This window comes from Lipotes vexillifer, unplaced genomic scaffold (genome assembly GCF_000442215.2).
Source record: "Lipotes vexillifer unplaced genomic scaffold, Lipotes_vexillifer_v1.1 scaffold466, whole genome shotgun sequence".
Lineage (NCBI taxonomy): Eukaryota > Metazoa > Chordata > Mammalia > Artiodactyla > Lipotidae > Lipotes > Lipotes vexillifer.
The window spans coordinates 974,064-998,736 of NW_006796103.1; the positions used below are offsets into that span (position 1 = coordinate 974,064).

Below are 24,673 nucleotides of genomic sequence, written 5' to 3' on the forward strand. Positions count from 1 at the left end.
AAAAAAAAAAAAAAAAAAAGGCATGAGATGACAGCAGTGGGCGGCCCAGGTAAACTGATACCCATTTTGTCCCGGCATCTCTCCTCTGTGAGGGGCACTCATCTTTAGCACTTCAAGGAAATACTCATTCCTACGGTTTTGGAAAAGGAGCCAATTAATGATTGGTAATATGTGGACGTTCTGGAGAAGGACAGCCTGTTAGATGTGAACTGGCAAGAATGCACAAACTCTAGGAGCCATGGAGACTCAAAAGGGCGCCCGAGGGCAGCTATCTGGCCAGGCGGAGGCCAAGCAGCACCCGTGAAGGGTGGGCGCAGAGCAGGCCCACGCCCAGCCACCCGCTGGGCCCTTGGCTCCTGGTCTAGTCGCGGAAACCCTGATGCACACTAGCGACAATAAAGCCCATGCGATGGAAGCGGACAAGGGGTAAAAAACCCGATAATTACGACTGCTGTGCTCTTTGCCTAGACAGAGACGCTTCAAGGCAGACCCTGCAAGGGAAGAAGAAATGACACAAGACCACAGGGTTAGGCAGGACAGCACACATGGGGGACAAGCCACCACACTCTAAGCAAAAGTCATCAGTGTGTGAGGAGGAGCAAAGGCCAGCAGTTCAGAGAGAAGGGACCAGCCTCCTGGGCTAACTGGGCGGCCCCCAAGTCAGTGTGGAGGTTCACACGAGCTTCGCCGAGGGGCGGAGGTGCAGGGCCAAGCCCCAAGCTTCAGGTAGAAGTGTGTGTGTCTCTAGAAGCTTTTTTAAAAAAAAAAAAAAAAAGAGAAAGAGAGAGAAAGGAGAAAAAAAAAAAAAAAGCAAAGCACACTGCTTGGCTTTCAAATGTAAGGTTTCTGGGAGCCCCGCTGGTTGAGGCAGGAAACCCACTAAGAGTTAGCCAGGAGAGCTCTCAATGGAGCAAAGTCTAGCTCTGCCCAGAGGGAGGCCCATGGGCCGTTTTCCAAGTGCAAAAAGATACATTGTTTTGCAGGTTTGAGGCCAATCCCAGATCCTGGACAGCTGCCCTGAACAGGCCAGTGGCAAGTGTGGTGGGGAAATATGAGGGATCCTATCTAGAGAGGTGGGAGGCAGGGCCGACCCTGATTCTCTGTATCACTGCTGCGTCATCTGGTATTCCAGGTCCACTGGGGCAGGGCGAGGCCTCCTTATTGCACCATGACTAAATGCTGCCAGGCCCTGTGCTCCCCAGAGGCTGTCTGTGCTAGACAGATGGGCAGTGACTTTAGTGTCTGGCACTTACAGTCATTGCTCACCTGGAGGGCAGATGAGCTGCCCGGGAGGGGCTGCCACACCCGGCTTACCCAGTGGCATCCTAGGGAGCCAAGCAGGCAAACGTGGAATGGGCAAGGATGGCTCAGGTGTCCCCAAGGTCACTCAGCAAGGCCACACTAGCACGGAGGGTGTCTGTGCTCCGGCCCACGGCCCCCTCACCTGGAGCACAATTCCCTGCACACCCCATACTCCCTGGAGGGTGCCCGCCACACAGCCATGCCCAGCACTTTTGCTGTGGAAGGCAAGATGCTGCCTCCTGCATTTGGGGACGGGGACAAAGGCTCATTGGGGAAGAGCTGTGCCCACTGGGCTCAGAAACCTAGCTCAAATTGAGTTGCACTTATTTTTGTTCATTCTGTTGTGTTCTATGAGGCTGACTTGATAAAAAGGGAGGTGATATGCTGTTGGGGTCTCTAATGTGCGAATAAAACCAAAAAGGCCAGCAATCCAGACTGACTGATTCTCAGTGGGAACTTTGAAGGGTTTTTGCTGGTCTGTGTCCTGTGATGGACCCCAACTGAGAGCACAAGGCCCTCTGGGGGCTCTGAGGCACGAAGGGAGGAGGGTCCTGGGCTCTGTGAGCATGCAGGTCACCAGATGAGTGCACGTTTCCTAGTCAGATTCCTGTGGTTGTAGCGTCCTCTGAGCCATAGCAGTCCCCTAGAGATGACCCTGGGACATGGGACTAATCACTCTGCCAGGAGAGAAGCCTTCAAAAGGCTTCTCTGTGCCTGCCTGGCACCTCCTAGTGCAGCTAGAGCTCTGCATTCAGAGCTGCCTCCCGTCACCCTCACAGGAAAGAGAACACGCCAGCCAGCCCCAGGAGCTGCCTGGTCAGGAGTGCTAGACAGAGCCTGGGCCTGCGATCAGGGCCCCAGACCGACCTTCCTGGGAGCCCAGGGTCAAAGCCATTGGCCACCAGGACACGGTGCTCAGAGCCAGGGAGTGATACCAGCCCACTGAGACCTCCACACCCTCACCGGACACAGCCCGAGGAGATGGAGCACGGATAGCCCCCAGCCTTCCATGCCCTCGCTGAACACAGGCCCTGAGGTGACCAGAATACAGACGGCTCCCAGCCCTTAGGGTGGGCCTTTAAACACAAACAAACCAGATTCGGGTCCCTCCACACTGAGGCCATACTGTCTGGCTCAGTGCAGAACCACAGCTGAGCAGGCATCGTGTGGCTAGCCAGTCCATACTCACACCAGAGCCCTTGTCCATCCTCAGGTGGCCACTTGAATCTCCTCCCCCGTGTCTGTGCCCTGGCCTGGGTCCTGCCCTCAACACCCACCATGCAGACAGATTCTGATGAACAAGACTCCACCCAGCCCTGCTCAACCCGTACTGTGCTAGTGTATACATCGAGTTCCTGCCTACAGAGCCAGCAGGCTACAAGGCAGCAACACAAGGGCACCAGGGCCACACAGGACCCACAGAGGGCCCACACGGGACCCACAAGGGGCCAACTTACAGCCCACAGGAGGCCTACAGGGGACCCACATGGGCCCACAGGAAGCCCACATCAGGCCCACATGGGGCATAATGGTTTTAACCAGCCCCACCCCTGGTTTCCCATGAAGAGTGAGTCTTCCCCTGTAGGACTTCCGTCCTTAGCCAAGGCTTGGCAACAGCTGGCTTAGAGGCCCCAGAATGACTCAGAGAAGCTTCCACAAGGGCAGATGCTAGGGACGCAGGGCTTGGCAGCCTCTCCCAGCTGTTGGGAAAACTGTTCTTCCCAGACTGCAAAGGAGCAACACACTGGATGACCTAAAGCCTTGTCCTGGTGCAGCACGTGTCTGCAGGAGTCGCCCACAGAGCCACCAGCCACCTGCCCTCACAGCCAGGCCAGGGGTCTCAGGCAGCACCCAGGCCTGTGTGCAGTGAGGCCCCCACACCACTTGCCCCCACATTCACTTTGGCATGGAAACAGAGGCTGCTGCTGGTGTGGACGGTCAGCACTGTCAGGCACCCAGTGCCGTCTAGACCCTTGGACCGCTCGAGGGACACCTCAAATCCCAGGGTAACCGATGCAGGCAGACTGCTTAAGAAGTGGGCCAGGCCCTGTAGCCACGACCACACCTGCTGTTTATCAGTGTTCAAATAGTAACAAAGCTCACAGAAACTGGGGCCAGCAGCCTCAGTGCGGACCAGCCAGGGGCCTCCCCACCTTCCCCATGACAAGAGGGGTACCTCCAGCGGTCAGCCTTACACCTGACAGTGGCATTAGACACTCTGTTCTGGCACCAAAAACAAATGGCATATAGAGCCAAAACATCATTCTGGGTGTCTCTGTATCCAGCCACCTAGTCTCAAGCCAAGACAAGTGCTGAAACTCTTGTGTGCAGCATGAACAGGGAAGCAGGATGTGTCTCGGCTCTACCCTAGGGTGACTCCACCCTGAGCTTCATTCCCCAGCTGGCACGGGGCCTGCCCTTAGGACAGCTCAACCTGAGTGGTCGTAGGGTGGGGTGGGGCTTTGTGAGGGGGTGTCTCCTCCCTGAGTGACCTCCCCTGCCTGAGTCCCCACAGGGAGATGAGAACACTCCCACGTGAGGGAAGGACCTGGGGGCTGCACAGCAGCCCCTGGGGGTCCCAGAGACAAACCTGCTACAGCATGGGCACCTGGCCTGCTGCTGATGGACATGTGCGAAAAACACAAAGCAGACCCCATCGTTCCACGTGCACAGAGAAAGTCCTGGAAGGGTACCCGCACCTGCCTCTGTTCAGATGAGGAGGAGCCAGAGGCAGGGAGGATCAATGGGTCTGACAACAGCTTCTGACCAACAGCACACAACCACTTCTGAACATGACCACACTCCCCTCCGCCCCTGCCAACTCCAAGCTTCCCTGAACCCTCCACTGGCCGCAAGGAGGGTTCTGTGCCCAGAGCCTCACCCCCACATCTGCCCTTCCCTGGGGCCCGGCCCGCCTACTGCTCCGATGGCTAGCCTGTCCCGGCATCCGTCCCGTGGAGGCGTCCAGGCTTTACCCTCCCTCCCCCCGCTCTCCATCCTGTGCATGGTTGCCTCGCCCACCCAAGTTACCTCCTCACCTCCTGAAGCTGCCTGCAGCTCCACCCCAGGTGCCCCCACCTATCTCCAACCTCTCTCATCTTCTCTGAGCTTCACTGAAGCTGGGACCTTCTTTCTGTACTTCAAAGCTTAACACAGGTTTTATTTTCCTAGAGTCTTGTCTCCTGTTCAGTTCAAGGCAGCAAACTGAAAACCCTCTTTTGGCTTTAGCTCTGGGCTGGGCTAGCTGCCCCCTCATCCCCAAAGCCATGGCCCTCAGCACCCAAGCTCAAGCTCCCTCCAGCCCTCGCAGCCAATCCAGATCCCACCGAGTGGGCACACTTCAGGGTCTTCCAACTGTTCTGCATGCCCTCCTCTCTACAATCTTTGCCCGAAGTCCCCCTGCCTCTCAGCCCTCAGGGGCTGCAACCAGCTTTGAATTTCCCTCCAGTCTCTCACAGGCATGTACTCAGTCTCCTCTAAGACCACAAAGCTCCCTGGTCACCCAGAAACCAGCAGACTGAGGACCCCTAGAGGGCTTGGCAAATGCCAGAGCACGTGGGACAGGAGGGAGTGTCCTGGGGCATCCCACCCCGTTAGAGCAGCAGGAGCTCAGACTGAGCCTGCACATGTCCCCAGTTGGAGGCCTGTGGGTGAGAGGGCCCAGGGCAGGAACCCACAGCACAGTCTCGGACCAGCAACCTCAGACCATGTGGGGGCCAAGCTGTGGCCCAAAGACTAGGAACTCAGCCAAGATGTGCCTAAAAGGGCCAGGGTGTGAAAACAAGCAGTATCATCAGATTCACAGCATCAGAGGAAATAAGGCCTTACAGGCCAGCAGGTACCACTACCTAAAATCAACTTGCCTAGGCCTGGTCCCTGTCTCCACCAAGCCGTGCCTCACACATTCCTTTCCTCCTGGCCACAGAGACAGAAGTAAAACATAAACCCTTTGTCCCTACTGTGCCTCAAAAAAAAATTTTTTTTATCCTGGAACAATAATTAACGATGCAAATGAAAACCCTTAGGAAAAAAAAAGCAGAACCACGTGGGTAGAAAGGTAGCATGGCAATGACCTCAGGGGCGAACATGGTGCTGATCACTCGCACATTTTTATTCTCAGTGCCCTGCTCTAATCTGCTTCCTATGCCTCGCCAGCCACCCTCCTGGCAGTGATACACATACTTGTCCAACCATGAGACACCTGGAGACCCAGGTGCCCTCACCACAGCTTCTCAGGCAAGAGCCAGGCACACACGGGCAGAAGAGGACCAGTGAGTGATGCCGTGAGGTAAGCAGGGAGCCAGGATGCATGCAGGCCTCCCAGCCCCTCACCCAACTTAGCAACTAACCAGTAGCCCCATGACACTCGAGCTGAAATAGGGCCCCTGTTAGCAGACAAGAAACACTGGGCAGTCCCTGAGCATTTCTATGTGGTCCTATGCCTCCAACCTGTCCCTCCCACAGGAGGGTGCCAAAGTCCCTCTGATGGGGATGGACACTGAACTCTGACGGACGGCTGCCATGGACGTGGCCTCAGATCACAACAAGCACAATGTATCTTTATTGTACCAGCAAAAGCCACATGCCCTAAACCAGCATGTACAATCCAACTGGTTAAAAGCTTAACTTTTCCGTTGAAAAACAAAAACCTGAAAACCTCACAGCTTTTGAATCATTTGCCAATTGATCTGAGGAATGAAAACGATTTTGGACAGCCTGAGCAGATGTGCCATTCCTGGACATGGAGTCCTTGGGTACTAGGAGGGTGTTCCAGGGAGTCTGAGGATGACTGGGACTTGAGTTTTGGTTTAGCAGAGCTTTGAGGAACTGAATAATTGACTTCATCTCTGAGGTCCGTGAGATGAGAGGGAAATACACCAAGTAAAGTGCTCCAGCTAGAGACAAGACCAGGAGGGGCCGGGCCCAGAAAGGGAGGCACAGCAGGAGGCTGGGAATCACATCTCTCAGGGTTAGAGTTTCCTGACGTGACCAGAATGGAGAGGGGGACTGGGACATCCTAGCTGGAGCACGTTCTCTCAGCATTTCCACATGCAGGGAGTGGGGCAGTGGGTTAACAGTACTGGATGTTGTGATACGGCCCTTGTACGGAAGTTACACCCTCCAGTGACCTTCTAGAACTGTCTCAGCTTGCTACATGCATGTCTTCAGAGTCCAGACACGTGTGAAACACACCATGCGTCTAGAGAAGGCCGGGGTTGTCTTTTTGTTGTCGCTGGAGCTGGGGACAGCGGACGTGTAAATTTGCCACAATCGCAACAGAAATAAAACTACGTCCAACATAAAAAAAGAAAAAAACACTAAACAAACGAGTGACGAGAGAAATGCAGAGCACCTGCGGGCCTGGCGGCAGAGCGCCCAAGGCCAGGAGTGGGTGAGCCACTGCACATGCTTTTGGTGTCCAGGCATGAGCCAGCCAAGAGCATGCACTGGCGCTTTCTGGGGCCAGAAGGGTGGGCATGGACGGGGTTCCGTTTCTTATATTAAATAGGTGATTTCAATGGGGTGGGGTAGGCGTCCTACAGAATGTATGGAAGGTAATGAAGACAGGGAGGGGCAGGGGAGAAACCAAGGGCCAGGAGGTGATAAAATACAAAAGAACAAATACAGACAGATGGACACAGACACGGGTCCACTGAGGAATCGAGCGCGAGGTTTGCTACTAGACTTATAGGTCACTCTCTCAGACGTTGGGTGGTAAACCGTCCAGCCTGCAAATGAATATAGAGGGAAGAAAACAAAGAGACAGGCATCAAGTACAGTCTCTGGGATTCCTCCTACACACCACAAGCCATATCAGCCTCTTCACTTAGCATCCACGGCTCCACCTAGCCCAGCCCAGAGGACCACAGCCACTGACCATGTAATGCAAAGGAGGCAGTGTTGGAGCGGAAGAGAAGCGGACCCCAGGAGAGTGTGCGGGGCAGGGTGGGGGGTGGGCACCGGCAGCGGTCACCACGACTTCTCTGGACAGAGATGGTGGGGGGTGGAGCACCTCATCGCGTAGCTGCTACGTCCACGGCAGCGGTGACGAGCATTTCCTCCTCAAGGCCAATCTCCCAGCTCGAGAGCTGTGCCCTCGTCCCCCCAGCTGGCCCTCCTGACGGAAGGACCCATGTTTAGTGGGGAATGGGGTGGGACAGGGTGGGCTAGTGCCTGGGAACCGGCGCAGAGCACGCAGCAGACGCCACATCTGACCTCTCACTGGTCCTGGCGCCTTCCCCAGGCCGGCTCTTGCAAAGCGCACCTCCCTCTGAGCTGCTTACAGCAAGACTCGATGATGGGAAGGCCATCCACTTTTTTCATTCAAAAGCTACGTCTATTATTTTTTTCCTTAAGAAGCTGTCGGCAGCCTTGGCCGCAGCTCACGTCCCCTCTATGCCACACGGGCCCTATGAGGCTAGCACATGCTCGGAGACGGGCGAGCTGGGAATCACCTGGGCCATGCACTCCGCCTCCATCACTGGCCAAGCCGGAGCAGATGTCTGCAGTCAGGGAGGCCCGCACGGAGCAAGGCTGCTGGGTCTGAACTGCCTTCCCACATGGGTCTGAAGCTGCTGTGGGCCCTGCCCCAGCTTGGGCAGGGTCCTGAGCAGGAGGGGCTCTGCTGCAGTCTGACAAGTGACCTGGGTTGGGGGGAGAAGGGGTGACAGGCACGATGAGGCACCACAGGACAGACCAGCCAGCTCAGGCCATGTCTATCCTCCCTGCTCTTTGCTGGGTGACCTTGGGGAAGCTGAGTCCCTGCAGGCAACGGGGGCATGGCTGGGGCGGCCATGTGGGGGTGTCAGGAAGATCAAAGAAAATGACCACTCTTTCCACTAATCACCAACACTGTGCCAGCCTGTGTTGTGCAAGTGCAGTGAAACGACCACAGCACACCTGGAGATGCACACCTAGGCTCAAAGGGGACCTGTGGATTTCCTCACTCTCATAAGTCTCATGTTAGCTTTAGGAATTGGCATGGAATTCATGTAGTTTTGTGTAATCCTTGTAATCCTTGGATGTGTGCCCTGCAGGTTATCTGTAACATGGACAGGGAGGGCTTAAGGTCAACTCACTGCTGCCTTCCTACCTGGCGCATTTGGGGATTTCAGCTCACTGGGTCCCCACCCCGGAGTGTGGGGGCTTGGGGTCAGGGTGCACTCTCAGTGCCTGGGCACTGCGGTTAAGGGCTAGGGGTGGGGGAGCCTTACCATCCTCTCCCCCCCCACCAAGGCAGCTGTTCGACCCCCTCTGTCAGGGGGTGACATATGCCTGAGAAACGGGGTCAGAGGAAGCAGCCCCCATCCCAGGCAGCATTCTGCAAGGAGGAGCACACTGCAACCCACAGGTGGCTGAGGACTCCACGAAAGCCTGCCCCTCAGTCCTTCCTTCCCGGCAGGAGGGGCAGAGGCCCGAACTCTCCCAGGCCTGAAAAGGCTTCCCTGCTCCAGTGGAAGGAGATTCAAGAAGCGCCTTTTCAGGACCTAGTGCCTGCCTCCCGCCTGCCTGGCTCCCACGCATGAGGGCGGCCAGGAGGGCCCTGGGCCAACCTGTGCTGGAGGCCACGACCTTGAGCTGCTGCACCAGGGGGTTTAGCAACTTCCCCGCCTTCAACTTGCTCTTGCTGGACTTCCTCCGGCGGCCGACTGGAGGTGCCGTGTGGAAGAGACCCAGGTTGGGGGGCAGTGGCTTGCCTAGGCGGCGGTACAGGGCCTCGATCTCCTGCTTCTGCTGACTCTGTAGCTCCGAGATCTCCTTCAGATGCCTTTAGAAGGGAAGGGAAGAGGGAAGCCAGGTAGGCATTCTGCTTGATTCCAACATGAGGCCCCTGCAGGAGAGCCCGGGGCTGGCAGGACAGGTGTGACGAGTGCGGCGGGGAGCCCACAGGATAGCCTGGGCAGATGGGCCACGCACAGGGGACACAGGGGCATTTAAACAGCACTTTCTGTTTACATCTAAGCTGAGTGGGAGTATCACTGGGGGCCTCTGGCATCAACACACCCAGCAACAGAGAACTGCATGAAGCCCAGCCTAAGGAGATTCAAGTTTTCTGATATCCAGACTTGTAACATTGCTGTTTTTTAGTGGTAGGGGGAGCGGTATGAACAACTTCACACATTTATGCTTACAACGCAAACCCTAATCATGAACATGGGTGAAGCAACAAATAATCAGTGCTCAGAACTGGAGGGTTGCCTCAGCTTATCAGGCAAATAAGTGTTACTTCCTCCATGTGAGGGAACAGGGCCCAAGAGGCCTCTCAGAGGAGACGAAGGCTGCACAAGCAAGTCTACAGAAAATATGTTATTATCCAGGGACCCAGGGCTCCAGCCCTGGCCAGTGGAGCTTCCAGCTCAGGCTGACCCCACAAGCAACATCATTCCTGGGAATAGAGTCGAGTTGACAGGTCACGTGGGTAAGAAGCTGCCATGAAGACGCGGGTAGAATCACTGGTTGTGGGCAAGGGCAGTTTCTAGAACAGTCCAGGAAAGGGCCGGGTGGTCCCTGCTGGCTTTCCTCAGGGAGCATGCAGCTAGGACTAGTGTTGGGGCAGGGGAAGGGGAGAGCCGGGGCTGAGGTGGGGGCGGGGCTGGGGCTCTCCTTGCAGAGCCAATAGTGGGAGAGAGGCACGGGCTCCTCCTGCCCACGTCTCCATCTCTGGGCCCACTCCAAGAGCCCATGGCCACTCCTTCCCAAGGACACCAGCCTCTCCCCACCTTACTAACTGTACAGTGGGGCCCTCTTGCCCTGAAGGAGACTTCACGGTGTAGCTGTACCTCAGTGACCCTGACCACAGCAGGGGCAGGTAAATCTTGCAGGGAGAGAGAGCAAGTGTGAGCAAGGCCTGTGTGTGAGGCCAAAGGAGGAGGGGAGGTGTGGCCCTCAGAGACCAGGGGCCAGGTCTGACGGCAGGGACATCGCCTGTACCCTGTCACCCGGCCCAGGCAGCTCTAAGTGCACATGGCAGGACCTGGACTTCAGCTGCCGGACACTTCCCTGACACCATGGCCTGGACCTGACCTGGTCCGCAGGACCTACTTCTCTCGAAGACTCTGCAACTCCTTCCTGATATCAGCATCCTCGATCTCTGAGTCATTGTCACTGCTGATGTAGGAAGACTGGGAGTGGAAGGAGGTCACGCTGATGGTGGGGACCTTCACGCCCATCCTGCTGGGTGTCTCCAGGCCTGGGGAGCCAGCCCGAGAGGACCTATGCAGGAAGGCAGTGGCCTTCTTCACAAAGTCACTGGCCACACCACCACCACTGCCAGGCAGGGAGGTGTGCTTCTGCATGGGGGGCCTCCTTCGAGGGCACTCGTCCCCAGAGTCACTGGACATGGGCTCGCCCATGCCGACCTCGATGGAGGAGGCCGTCTGTGCCCGCCGCACAGCCAGCTTCATGTCTGGGCTGTGGGGGGCCTCGTCCAGGTACACGTCAGGTGGGGCTGAGTACCGCAGGCTACTGGGGGAGGCCAGAGTCCACTCATCCTGGGTGCTGACCACTGAGAACCGGCCCACAGTTTTGGCTGGCGAGCTGCCATCCTGCTGCCCTGGCCACTTCTGAGGGGATCCCGAGATCAGAGTGCTGTGTGTCTGGGGGTGGCTCTCCAGGCCACGCTGAATCACTGTCCCCGGGCAGCTCTGCATGGACTCGGCCAAGGTTTCCCCAGGGATCCTGCTGGTCCAGGCTGTGGGCTCCAGACGTGCAGGGATGGCAGAAGCAGGGGCATCCTTGGGAAACAGTGGAAAGGAAAAGATTCCACACAAACACCATCAGAGAGCAAAGCCCACCAACCCACTAAGCGTCTCACTGGAGGAAACTCCTTACCTGGGGGACACTGGATACTACAGGCGAATCTGAGGCCACCTGTCCTCCTTCACAGCCCAGCATGCTGCTCAAAGATGATTCTGCTGTAGGAACATCAAAATCATTACTCAGGCTGGTACAGAGAACAAGGGCAGGAATGGCCCAAAAGTAGCCAGTCAGAAGAGAAAGGGAGTGGCACTGAGAAGGTGTGTGTGTGCAGCTAGGAAAACGAAAACTACTGACATCCTAACCCTGTCACTTCACAGGAGACTCCCTAGAACCCAGAAAAGCAGGGAGACATCAGCCCAATACCACTCAGGTCCCTGAAGACCCCTGCTCCAGACCCTCAGGTGCAGCCAGGCCCTCTACATACCTGATGACTATCACCTGTCTCACCTGTCCTCTATACCCCTGATGATGTCACCCTGTCTCACCTGATATCTCTATCACCTGATGGCATCACCTTCTCTCTCCCTGACATGTTCCGATGATAAAAGGGTCTTATGAGGTCCTGGAAAATCAGATCAATAAGGCTAATTCCTAACCGTGCTGCTCCAATGTCTAGGGAAGGTCCCCGTCATCTGACGCTGTCTCAGTTCCCCATCTACAGGTGATATTTCTGATCAGCCTTCCCAGGTTGCTGTGAAGAGTAAACAACAGAAGCAGAAGGACCTCATGTGTGGGAGTCTGGCCTGAGCTGAGACCTGCACACAGCAAGAGAAAGCTGAGGCTGTGCGTTAACCCGAGCTGGACTGACATGCTGTGGGGGGTTGGGGGTGGTGACAAGGGCTGACAGAGCCTCCAGCCAGGCTGGGGGGCTGCCCCCCTCACAGATTCCTGGGAAGACCTAGACCCATCTGTCATGCAACCCCAACCCTAGGCAACACATGACACTCCTCCCCACATGCCTGTGGCGGGGATCCTCCAACCTTGCTCTGCACACTTCCAGGGACAGGAGGCTCATTACCAACAGCTCTGACTGCCAGAAACGTTCACCTCTTCCAAACTAGAATCTGTCTCCTTAGATCTCTCCTATGAGTTTTGTACTCTGGAAGGTTCCAGCACTTGAAGTCACTGAAGCTGCAGAAGGAGGCCCATGGTACACATCTCACGGACAGAAGTCAGAAGGAGATGGAGCAGGCACTCAGGTACACCCTCTCGCCTTCTCCCTTCCCCAGCACACTCCTGCTTCACCCCAAGATCCTCATCTTCCCCAGGTAAACATCATATGCTACAGCTTCTGACCCCAATTACAGCTGCCTCACCCCTCTCAAGTGTGGCATCTATAAGAGAATGCCCTGTCCAGGGGTCTGGCCAGAATCCAACGGTCCACTCCCCTTGCTCTGTGAACTGGGGGGCTGTGCCTGCCACTGACACACACCCAGGGTCCCGTTACAAGGTCAGCTGGATCCTTATCTTGCTAATCTCCCAAGAAATTCCAGGCCAAGAAGGAACCAACACCTTAGAAGGTCAGACCAACTCCCTTGGGCTGAAACACAGGTGTTCGGATAATGAAATGAGAACTACATTGAGAGTTCCCGCAGAGATGCACAATACCCAGGAGCCACGGAGGAAATCCTGTTTCAGAACTTCACAGATGGCTCCAGCCTGGCAGCTCCCGTGGACCTGCTGGAACTCCCCAGCCCCAGGCCTGTACTCTGTCCAAAATATAAACAGTCATCTTGTAACCTTCTAAAGAAATGGAAGCTAGGGGTGTCCACCAGAACATATTGAGAGCACTGGGGGGCCAGACAAGCCCTGATAACATCCCAACACGCAGTCAACAGGGCTTTCACCCATTTCCACAGACAGAGGACTTTCTCTCCCTGGAGTGTGAATACATGGTTTGTGCTAGAACTCAGTGGGTTTTAACTAAGGCTTTATCATGATGAGCTCCTGCCACATCTGGGTCCCATCCAACATGCTGTGGGGATGAAGGGTAAAGAGGCAGAATGTTTCAGAGTAAGGAAGGCTGGTAGCGCCTACGGCTTGTTACCTGTCACTGGCAAGGACGTGGCCTGCTCCAACGTGACATCTAACCCAAGGGCTGTTTCTGACTTTTCCAACTGAAGAAAGAAACAAAAAGGAAAGAGCTGTGAGCCTCACTTGCTAACACCTCTGCAGCAAAGCTGCAAATCCTCTCCTCCAGTCCAAAGGCTGGGCTCCTCCTCCCTAGGCCACTCGAGCAAAATACGCATGCGTGGGTCAGGCAGGGGTCCCCGAGAACAGGACGGCCTGGGCTGGGGCAAGGCGGCTCTATATGGCCAGGATGCCTACTGGCCTGAGTTAGAGTCAGTCCCCGCCCCTGTCCAGACCCCCACCTGGGGACAGTGCCTCTGGGTGAGGTGGTACTCACCGCAGGCTGGGGCAGCAGGGCCAGGTCACCCCCAGAGGCCTCTGTGCGGGGTTCGTCCCCTCTTGGGGGCTCCGGGGTGAAGTCTCGGTCACCTGCCTCCACAGGGGTCCCGGCCAAGGCTGAGGAGGTGGGCACATGCTCCTGGTAGAGCAGAGTCCGCAGCTTCTCATCCAGGCTCTTGATGGTGCTGTCCACGAAGCCCACCCTTGGGGGTGGCCCTTCCCCATCTGACTCCAAGGCTGAGGGCGGCTGGGGGGGGGCGGTAGGTGCCAGCGGGGGGCTGGGAAGTTGGGGAGTGGCCAGGCTGATGGCCCCCACCACAGAGGGGAGTGGAGGAAGGGGCTGGCCCAGGGTGGGCTGAGGGGCCCCGCCAGGGGCACCAGACACAGGGGCCAAAGCCAACGGGGGCTCCCCCCTGGTGCTGGGCTCTCTGGCTGAGCCAGGATCCCCCAGACCCGTGGAGTGGGATGGGGCCTCCAGAGATGGGGCACAAGGCCCTCGGCCTGTGCCAGGGGCCTGTGCAACAAGCTGGGCATCATGAGTCTCCACTAGTAGCCAGGGGGTCTTATGCTCACTGGCCAGCCCCTGAGGGGTCCCTGGGACCCCTGCCTGCATGGCACTCCCTGTTGCTGGCTCTGGCTTAGGACTGGCAGCTGGTGGGGCCATGTCTTGGGGCACAGCAGTCACAGGAGGAGATGATGGCACCAAAGGGGATGGTGCACCACCAGGAGGGTCCCTGGGGCCTGCTTGGCTCAAAAGCTGCAGACTAGCCGAGAAGCTGGGCTTTTCCTTCGAAGACAGCTGGTCTTTAGAGAACACTGAATCTAGAAGAAATAGGAAAAATGCCTCTATACTTACCTATTCTGGTCCTATTTACCTGGCACTTCGCTAGCCAAAAAGATGCTTTCTATGAGCTGGCGGTGCCCTACACACCAGTCCTCTCTCCTTTTCTCAGACATGCCAATGTCATGCATGTGCTGGCCTCTGCCTGAGACATCTTGCACAGGTCTTCCCGCAGCCCCACTTCCCACCTCAGGCTATGCACCAGCAGTGTCCCATTCAGCTGCACTAGCACACCCACACCTTCCTTCTGGTTTTTCTGTAGCATTAAGCCATCAGGCATAACCCATCACCTGTCTGTCGACTGTCATTCCAGCTCCATAAAAATATGGCTCTGGTCACCCTTGCACTGGTCCATTCCACAAAATTGTAAAATGAAATTATAAAATCTAAGTAGTGAGCTGTACACACTCCCCTGCCCTGGAGTGAGCAGGGACTTCTGATGAACCAGACACCGTGCTTTGGTAAGATCAGACGCTCAGACCAGAGAGAGGAGATCAAGATGGAGGAATAGAAGGACACCTTCTACTAGTTCACCTCCCTCTATGAACACTTCAAAAATATATCAAATGTGGAGCAATTCTCACTAAAATCAAACCAAAGATTGGCAGGAAGACTCTTATACAACCAAGGCAGTAACGATCCACATTGGGTTGGGTAAGAAGCAATCAGGTCAGAACTGGCACCCCTAGGAGGGGACACAGAAGTAGAGAGGGATTACAGGGCTTGGAGATCCTCCCTGGGGAGTGAGCTGTTTGAACACATGTTGGGCTGTAACAATCCTAGAATTCACTTGTGAAGAGTGTGAACACTCTTGCTTACTCCTAGGAACAAGACAGAGGAAGCAGATTGAAACTGCCTGGGACTCTGGTCAACTGTTCCAACACGTGCCCTAGCCCACACTGAACACCCACTCCGGCACCTCTAGCTCCAGCACAGCTTCCCACTAGGTCAAAGGCTGCTGTCACGGAGGAAAGTGTGCATTTGTGGGAGACAGAGCTGGCTCTGACCCAGCCCTGCATCTGAATGGGGTGGGAGCAGCCATTACTGGTGTTCACAGAGGTGGCAAATCAGTCTAGACTGGAGCTCTGACTGGTGTGCAGGGACAGCACCAGCACACACACTGGCCTACATCAGGCACCACTCAGACACTCTTGCTCCAGCATGGATCGCCACTGGTGCAAAGGTGCCATTGTCGGGAGGGTGAAGAGCACACACTTAGAGGGAAAGGAGGTAGCTCAGACCCCACCCTCAGGGATTCGGCTCCAGACCTCGGGACCAGACACCGCTCCTAAAAGAGCAGTGATGACCACTCAGCATAGAAGCAGCCCCAGATCATATCTGGCTCTGCCTCCACCCTTTCCATCTCCATCCCCACCTACCACCAAGGTGATACCAGTCAGTGCACTCTGGGGGAAGACATGACCAATGCTCACTTCAGATCCAGCTCTCCCACCAAAGCCACTGGGCAGACAGACTGCACAGAGATGCTCCCACACAAGTACAACCCTCCAAGACCAAGACAGGTAACTGTTTCACCTAATTTCATAGAGACAACGTTAAGCAAAATGCAAATACAGGGGAATTTGTTTGAAATGAAAAAATGATGAAAATAAAGAAACCTGAAAAATCAACTAATGAAACAGAGATAAATAATTTACCAGAAAGAGCTCAAGGCATTAGTAAAAAGAATGCTAAATGAACTAAGGAAAAGAATAGATGAACACAGTAAGAATTTTAACAAAGAAGTAGAAAATATAAAAAATAAACAGTCAGAGATGAAGAATACAACAACTGAAATGAAAAACAAACTAGAAAGATTTAATAGCAGACTAAGTGATACAGAAGAATGCATAAGAGATCTGGAAGAGAGAATAATGGAAATCATCCAAACAGAACAGAAAAAGAATATAAAAAAATGAGAACACTTTAAGGGACCTCTAGGACAACATCAAGCATACTAGCATTTGCATTATAGGGGCTCCAGAAGAAAAGAGAGAGAAAAGAGAGAGAAAAGTGTCAAAAATGTATTTGATGAAATTATGGCTGAAAAATTCCTAAACCTGCAGAAGGAAACATATCCAGGTACAGTAAGCAGAGAATGTCCCAAACAAGATGAACTGAAAGAGACACACACCAAAATGTACCATAATTAAAATGGTAAAAGTTAAAGACAAAGAGACAATTTAAAGGCAGCAAGAAAAAAACAGAGTCATATACAAAGGAACACCCATAAATCTATCAGCTGATTTTTCTGCAGAAACTTTGCAGGCCAGAAGGGAATGGCATGACATATTTAAAGTGATGAAAGGGCAAAATCTACAACCTAGGATACTCTACCCAGCAAGATTATCATTCAGAATTAAAAGAACGATAAAGAACTTCTCAGATAAGGAAAAACTAAGAGTTCATCAATACTTAAACCACCCTAAAAGAAGTCTTAAAAGGTCTTCTCCAAGTGGAAAAAAAAAGGCTACAACAAGATGTAAAAATTTATAGGAAAGGAAAAATCCCACTAGTAAAGGCAAATATATAGTAAAGGCTGTGGATCAACTGCTTACATAAGTTAGTACAAGATTAAAAGACAAATTTAGAAAGTCAACTGTAACTACAATAAACAGCTAAGGGATAAACATGAAGATGTAAATATGACATCAAAAACACAAAATGTGGCGACTTCCCTGGCAGTCGAGTGGTTAACACTCCACACTTCCACTGCAGGGGGCACAGGTTTGATCCCTGGTCATGGAACTACAATCCCGCATGTCGCTTAGTGTGGCCAAAAAAAAAAAAAACACACAAAATGTGGGGGAGAGGAGTAAAAAAATGTAGATTTTTTAGAATGTGTTTGAACTTAAATGACTACCAGTTTAAAACAAGTAGATATATAGATCAACATATATGAACCCCAAGGTAACCACAAATCAAAATCCTACAATGGATACACAAAAAATAGGGAGAAAGTAAGACAAGCGTACCACTAAGGAAAATCATCAAACCACAAGGGAAGAAACTAAAAGAAGAAGAAAAGAATATAGAATGACAAAAACAACCAGAAAACAAGTAACAAAATGGCAGTTAAGTACACACCTATATGTAATTACTTTAAATGTCAATGGACTAAATGTTCCAATCAAAATACATAAAGTGGATGACTGGATAAAAAACAAGACCCACCTATGGGCAAGAGACTCTCTTTAGAGTGAAAGACACACAGACTAAAAGTGAGGAGATGGAAGGAGATATTTCATGGAAATTAAAATGATAAGAAAGCTGGTAGGGATACTCACATCTTACAAATCAGACTTTAGAAGAAAGTGTCAAAAAGACAGAAGGGCATTATATAATGATATAGTGACCAATACAAGAAGAGAATATAACATTCATTAATATATATGCACCCAATATAGGTGCACCTAAATATGGAAAGCAAATATTAACAGGAGAAATTGACAATAGAATAATAGTAGGAGACTATAACACCCTACTTACATCAAGGGACATATCATATAGAAAGAAAATCAATAAGGAAATAGTGGTCTTAAATGACACATTCGACCAGTTGGCCTTAATAGATACATACAGGACATTCCATCCAAAAACAGCACAATGTACATTCTGTTCAAGTGCATGTGAAACATTCTCCAGGAAAGATCACAGGCTAGGCCACAAAACAAGTCTTAACAAATTTAGAAAACAGAAATTACATCAAGCATTTTTTCTGACAACAGAAGTATGAAACTAGGATTCAATTACAGGAAGAAAAATGGAAAAAACAAAAACATATGGAGATTAAACAATATCCTATTATAAAAACAATGGGTCAATGAAGAAATCAAAGAGGAAATCAGAAAACATCTAGAGAAATGAAAATAAAAACACAACTTTCAAAAATCTATGTGACACTGAAAAGTGGTTCTAAGAGGGGAGTTTATAGCAATATAGGCCTACCACAAAAAGAAAGAAAAATCTCAAATAAATAACCGAATTTACTGTCCAAAGAAATTAAAGAACAAACAAAGCCCAAAGTCAGCAGAAAAAAGAAATAATAAAGATCAGAGAAGAAATGAATAAAACAGAGACCAAAAAACAACATAATAATCAATGAAAACAAGAGCTGGGTTTTTTTTAAAAGACAAACAAAATTGATAAGGCTTTATCCAGGCTCATTAAGAAAAAAAGAGAAGAGGACTCAAACAAAATAAGAAATAAAGAGGAGAAATTACAACTGATATCACAGAGGTATGAAAAATCATAAGAACAGTTATACAGCAACAAACTGGACAACGTAAAAGTGGATAAAAAATCCTAGAGCCACACAATCTCCTAAGACTGAATCAGAAAGAAATAGACAATCTGAATTGACTGGTCACTAGTAGTGAAATTGAATTCATAATCAAAAAACGTCCAGCAAAGAAAGGTCCAGGACAAGATAGATGGCTTCACAGGGAAATTCTATCAAATATATAAAGAAGAGCAAATACCTAGCCTTCTCAAACTATCCCAAAAACTGACGAGGAGAGACCATTCCCAAATTCATTCTACAAGGCCACCATTATCCTGATACCAAACCGAGAAAAATATACTACAAAAGAATTACAGGCCAATAACAAGCATATAAAAAGATGCTCAACATTGCTAATTATTAGAGAAATGCAAATCAAAACTACAATGAGGTACCACCTCAAACCAGTCAGAATGGCCATCATTAAAAAGTCTAAAAATAATAAATGCTGGAGAGGATGTAGAGAAAAGAGAACCCTCCTACACTGTTGTTGAGAATGTAAGTTGGTGCAGCCACTATGAAAAACAGTATGGAGGTTCCTCAAAAAGCTAAAAATAGACTTGCCATATGATCCAGCAATCCCACTACAGGGCATATATCCAGACAAAACTATAATTCAAAAAGATACATGCACCCCGTATGTTAATAGCAGCACTATTCATAATAGCCAATACATGGAAACAACCTAAATGTCCACTGACACATAAATGGACAAAGAAGATGTGGTACAAAAAAAAGGAAGAAGTGGTACAGATATACAATGGAATAGTGCAGCCATAAAAAAAAGAACAAAATAAGACAGCAGAAGCAAGAACTACAATACTGCAGCCTGTGGAACAAAAACCACACTAACAGAAAGACAGACAAGATGAAAAGGCAGAGAGCTATGTATCAGATGAAGGAATAAGATAAAACCCCAGAAATACATCTAAGTGAAGTGGAGATAGGCAACCTTCCAGAAAAACAATTCAGAATAATGATAGTGAAGATGATCCAGGACCTCGAAAAGGAATGGAGGCAAAGATTGAGAAGGTGCAAGAAATGTTTAACAAAGATCTAGAAGATTTAAAAAACAAACAGAGATGAACAACACAATAATTGAAATGAAAAATACACTAGAAGGAATCAATAGCAGAATAACTGAGGCAGAAGAACGGATAAGTGACCTGGAAGACAGAATGGTAGAATTCACTGCCATGGAACAGAATAAAGAAAAAAGAATGAAAAGAAATGAAGACAGCCTAAGAGGCCTCTGGGACAACATTAAACTCAACAACATTCGCATTACAGGGGTCCCAGAAGGAGAAGAGAGAGATAAAGGACCAGAGAAAATATTTGAAGAGATTATAGTCAAAAACTTCCCTAAGATGGGAAAGGAAATAGCCACCCAAGTCCAGGAAGTGCAGAGAGTCCCATACAGGATAAAAGCAAGGAGAAACACGCCGAGACACATAGTAATCAAATTGGCAAAAATCACAGACAGAGAAAAATTATTGAAAGCAGCAAGTGAAAAATGACAAGTAACATACAAGGGAACTCCCATAAGGTTAACAGCAGATTTCTCTGCAGAAACTCTACAAGCCAGAAGGGAGTGGCATGATATACTCAAAGTGATGAAAGGGAAGAAACTACAACCAAGATTACTCTACCCAGCAAGGATCTCATTCAGATTCGATGGAGAAATCAAAAGCTTTACAGACAAGCAAAAGCTAAGAGAATTCAGCACCACCAAGCCAGCTCTACAACAAATGCTAAAGGAATTTCTCTAAGTGGGAAACACAAGAGAAGAAAAGGACCTACAAAAACAAACCCAAAACAATTAAGAAAATGGTCATAGGAACATACATATCAATAACTACCTTAAACGTGAATGGAATAAATGCTCCAAACAAAAGACACAGGCTTGCTGAATGGATACAAAAACAAGACCCATATATATGCTGTCTACAAAAACCCAAATCAGACCCATGGACACATTCAGACTGAAAGTGAGGGGATGGAAAAAGATATTCCATGCAAATGGAAATCAAAAGAAAGCTGGAGTAGCAATACTCATATCAGAAAAAATAGACTTTAAAATAAAGAATGTTACAAGAGACAAAGAAGGACACTACATAATAATGAAGGTATCAATCCAAGAAGAAGATATAACAATTATAAATATATATACACCGAACATAGGAGCACCTCAATACGTAAGGCAACTGCTAGCAGCTATAAAAGAGGAAATCGACAGTAACACAATAATAGTGGGGGAACTTAACACCTCACTTACACCAATGGACAGATCATCCAAACAGAAAATTAACGAGGGAAAACAAGCTTTAAATGACACAACAGACCAGATAGATTTAATTAATATTTATAGGACATTCCATCCAAAACCAGCAGATTACACTTTCTTCTCAAGTGTGCATGGAATATTCTCCAGGATAGATCACATAATGGGTCACAAATCAAGCCTTAGTAAATTTAAGAAAATTGAAATCATATCAAGCATCTTTTCTGACCACAATGCTGTAAGATTAGAAATCAATTATAGGGAAAAAGAACAAAAACCACAAACACATGGAGGCTAAACAATACATTACTAAATAACCAAGAGATCACTGAGGAAATCAAAGAGGAAATCAAAAAATACCTAGAGACAATGAAAACACGATGATCCAAAATCTATGGGATGCAGCAAAAGCAGTTCTAAGAGGGAAATTTATAGCTATACAAGCCTACCTCAAGAAACAAGAAAAATCTCAAACAATGCAACATTAAACCTAAAGGAACCAGAGAAAGAAGAACAAAACCCAAAGTTAGCAGAAGGAAAGAAATCATAAAGACCAGAGCAGAAATAAATGAAATAGAAACAAGGAAAACAATAGCAAAGATCAATAAAACTAAAAGCTGGTTCTTTGAGAAGATAAACAGCATTGATAAACCATTAGCCAGCCTCATCAAGAAAAAGAGGGAGCAGACTCAAATCTATAAAATTAGAAATGAAAAAGGAGAAGTTACAACAGACACTGCAGAAATACAAAGCATCCTAAGGGACTACTACAAGCAACTCTATGCCAATAAAATGGACAACCTGGAAGAAATGGACAAATTCTTCGAAAGGTATAATCTTCCAAGACTGAACCAGGAAGAAACAGAAAATATGAACAGACCAATCACAAGTAATGAAATTCAAACTGTGATTCAAAATCTTCCAATAAACAAAAGTCCAGGACCAGATGGCTTCACAGGTGAATTCTACCAAAGATTTACAGAAGAGCTAACACCCATCCTTCTCAAACTCTTCCAAAAAATTGCAGAGGAAGGAACACTCCCAAACTCATTCTATGAGGCCACCATCACCCTGATACCAAAACCAGACAAAGATACTACAAAAAAAGAAAACTACAGGCCAATATCACTGATGAATATAGATGCAAAAATCCTCAACAAAATACTAGCAAACAGAATCCAACAACACATTAAAAGGATCATACCCCATGATCAAGTGGGATTTATCCCAGGGATGCAGGGATTCTTCAATATACGCAAATCAATGTGATACACCATGTTAACAAATTGAAAAATAAAAACCATCGGATCATCTCAATAGATGCAGAAAAGCTTTTGACAAAATTCAACATGCATTTATGATAAAAATTATCCAGAAAGTGGGCCTAGAGGGAACCTACCTCAGCATAATAAAGCCATATATGACAAACCCACAGCAAACATCATTCTCATTGGTGAAAAACTGAAAGCATTTGCTCTAAGATCAGGAAAAGACAAAGATGTCCACTCTCACCACTATTATTCAACATAGTTTTGGAAGTCCTAGACACGGCAATCAGCAAAGAAAAAGAAATAAAAGGAATACAAACTGGAAAAGAAGAAGTAAAACTGTCACACTTTGCAGGTGACATGATACAATACATAGAGAATCCTAAAGATGCCACCAGAAAACTACTAGAGTTAATCAATGAATTTGGTAAAGTTGCAGGATACAAAATTAATCGCTTGCATTCCTATACACTAATGATGAAAAATATGAAAGAGAAATTAAGGAAACACTCCCATTTACCATTGCAACAAAAAGAATAAAATACCCAGGAATAAACCTACCTAGGGAGACAAAAGACCTGTATGCAGAAAACTATAAGACACTGTTGAAAGAAATTAAAGATGATATCAACAGATGGAGAGATATACCATGTTCTAGGATTGGAAGAATCAATACTGTGAAAATGACTATACTACCCAAAGTAATCTACAGATTCAATGCAATCCTTATCAAATTACCAATGGCATTTTTTACAGAACTAGAACAAAAAATCTTAAAATTTGTATAGAGACAGAAAAGACCCAGAAGAGCCAAAGCAGTCTTAAGGGAAAAAAACGGAGCTGGAGGATTCAGACTCCCTGACTTCAGACTATCTTACAAAGCTACAGTAATCAAGACAATATGATACTGGCACAAAAACAGAAATATAGATCAATGGAACAGGATAGAAAGCCCAGAGATAAACCCACGCACCTATGGTCAACTAATCTATGACAAAGGAGGCAAGGATACACAATGGAGAAAAGACAGTCTCTTCAATAAGTGGTGCTGGGAAAACTGGACAGCTACATGTAAAAGAAATTAGAACACTCCCTAACACCAAACACAAAAATAAACTCAAAATGGATTAGAGACCTAAATGTAAGACCAGACACTGTACAACTCCTAGAGGAAAACATAGGAAGAACACTCTTTGACATAAATCACAGCAAGATCTTTTTTGATCCACCTCCTACAGTAATGGAAATAAAAACAAAAATAAACAAATGGGACCTAATGAAACTTAAAAGCTTTTGCAAAGCAAAGGAAACTACAAACAAGACGAAAAGACAACCTTCAGAATGGGAAAAAATATTTCCAAATGAATCAACAGACAAAGGATTAGTCTCCCAAATATGTAAACAGCTCATGCAGCTCAATATTAAAAAAAACAAACAAACAACCCAATCCAAAAATGGGCAGAAGACCTAAATAGACATTTCTCCAAAGACAACATACAGATGGCCAAGAAGCACATGAAAAGCTGCTCAACATCACTGATCATTAGAGAAATGCAAATCAAAACTATAAGGAGGTATCCCCTCACACCAGTTAGAATGGGCATCATCAGAAAATCTACAAACAACAAATGCTGGAGAGGGTGTGGAGTAAAGGGAACCCTCTTGCACTGTTTGTGGGAATGTAAACTGATACAGCCACTATGGAGAACAGTATGGAGGTTCCTTAAGAAACTAAAAATAGAATTACCATATGACCTAGCAATCCCACTACTGGGCAAATACCCAGAGAAAAGCATAATTCAAAAAGACACATGCAGCCCAATGTTCATTGCTGAGCTATTTACAATAGCCAGGACATGGAAGCAACCTAAGTGTCCATCGACAGATGAATGGATAAAGAAGATGTGGCACATATATAGAATGGAATATTACTCAGCCATAAAAGGAAACGAAATTGAGTTATTTGTAGTGAGGTGGATGGACCTAGAGTCTGTCATACAGAGTGAAGTAAGTCAGAAAGAGAAAAACAAATAACGTATGCTAACACATATATATGGAATCTAAGGCAAAAAAAAAAAAAAGGTCATGAAGAACCTAGGGTTAAGATGGGAATAAAGACACAGACCTACTAGAGAATGGACTTGAGGATATGGGGAGGGGGAAAGGTAAGTTGTGACAAAGTGAGAGAGTGGCATGGACATATATACACTACCAAACGTAAAATAGATAGCTAGTGGGAAGCAGCCACATAGCACAGGGAGATCAGCTCGGTGGTTTGTGACCACCTAGAGGGGTGGGATAGGGAGGGTGGGAGGGAGGGAGACGCAAGAGGGAAGAGATATGGGAACATATGTATATGTATAACTGATTCACTTTGTTATAAAGCAGAAACCAACACACCATTATAAAGCAATTATACTCCAATAAGGATGCTAAAAAAAAAAATGTGGTACATATATACAATGGAATATTACTTAGCCATAAAGAGGAATGAAATTGGGTCATTTGTAGAGACGTGGTTGAATCTAGAG

The 24,673-nt window shown here is 48.7% G+C and overlaps 1 protein-coding gene across 1 annotated transcript in view; it reads right to left on the bottom strand.

Annotated features, from left to right (window-relative positions):
* The window catches only part of WNK2 (WNK lysine deficient protein kinase 2), a 157,241-nt gene that overhangs the window by 22,789 nt on the left and 109,779 nt on the right, over window positions 1-24,673 (bottom strand). Inside the window, exons 19-26 of the mRNA XM_007468161.1 lie at window positions 13,469-14,292; window positions 13,109-13,178; window positions 11,134-11,213; window positions 10,345-11,036; window positions 8,856-9,070; window positions 7,758-7,946; window positions 6,933-7,031; window positions 447-491 (exon numbers count right to left, since the gene is read on the bottom strand). Of these exons, the coding sequence (XP_007468223.1) occupies window positions 447-491; window positions 6,933-7,031; window positions 7,758-7,946; window positions 8,856-9,070; window positions 10,345-11,036; window positions 11,134-11,213; window positions 13,109-13,178; window positions 13,469-14,292 (2,214 nt within the window). The remainder of the gene's footprint in view (window positions 1-446; window positions 492-6,932; window positions 7,032-7,757; window positions 7,947-8,855; window positions 9,071-10,344; window positions 11,037-11,133; window positions 11,214-13,108; window positions 13,179-13,468; window positions 14,293-24,673) is intronic.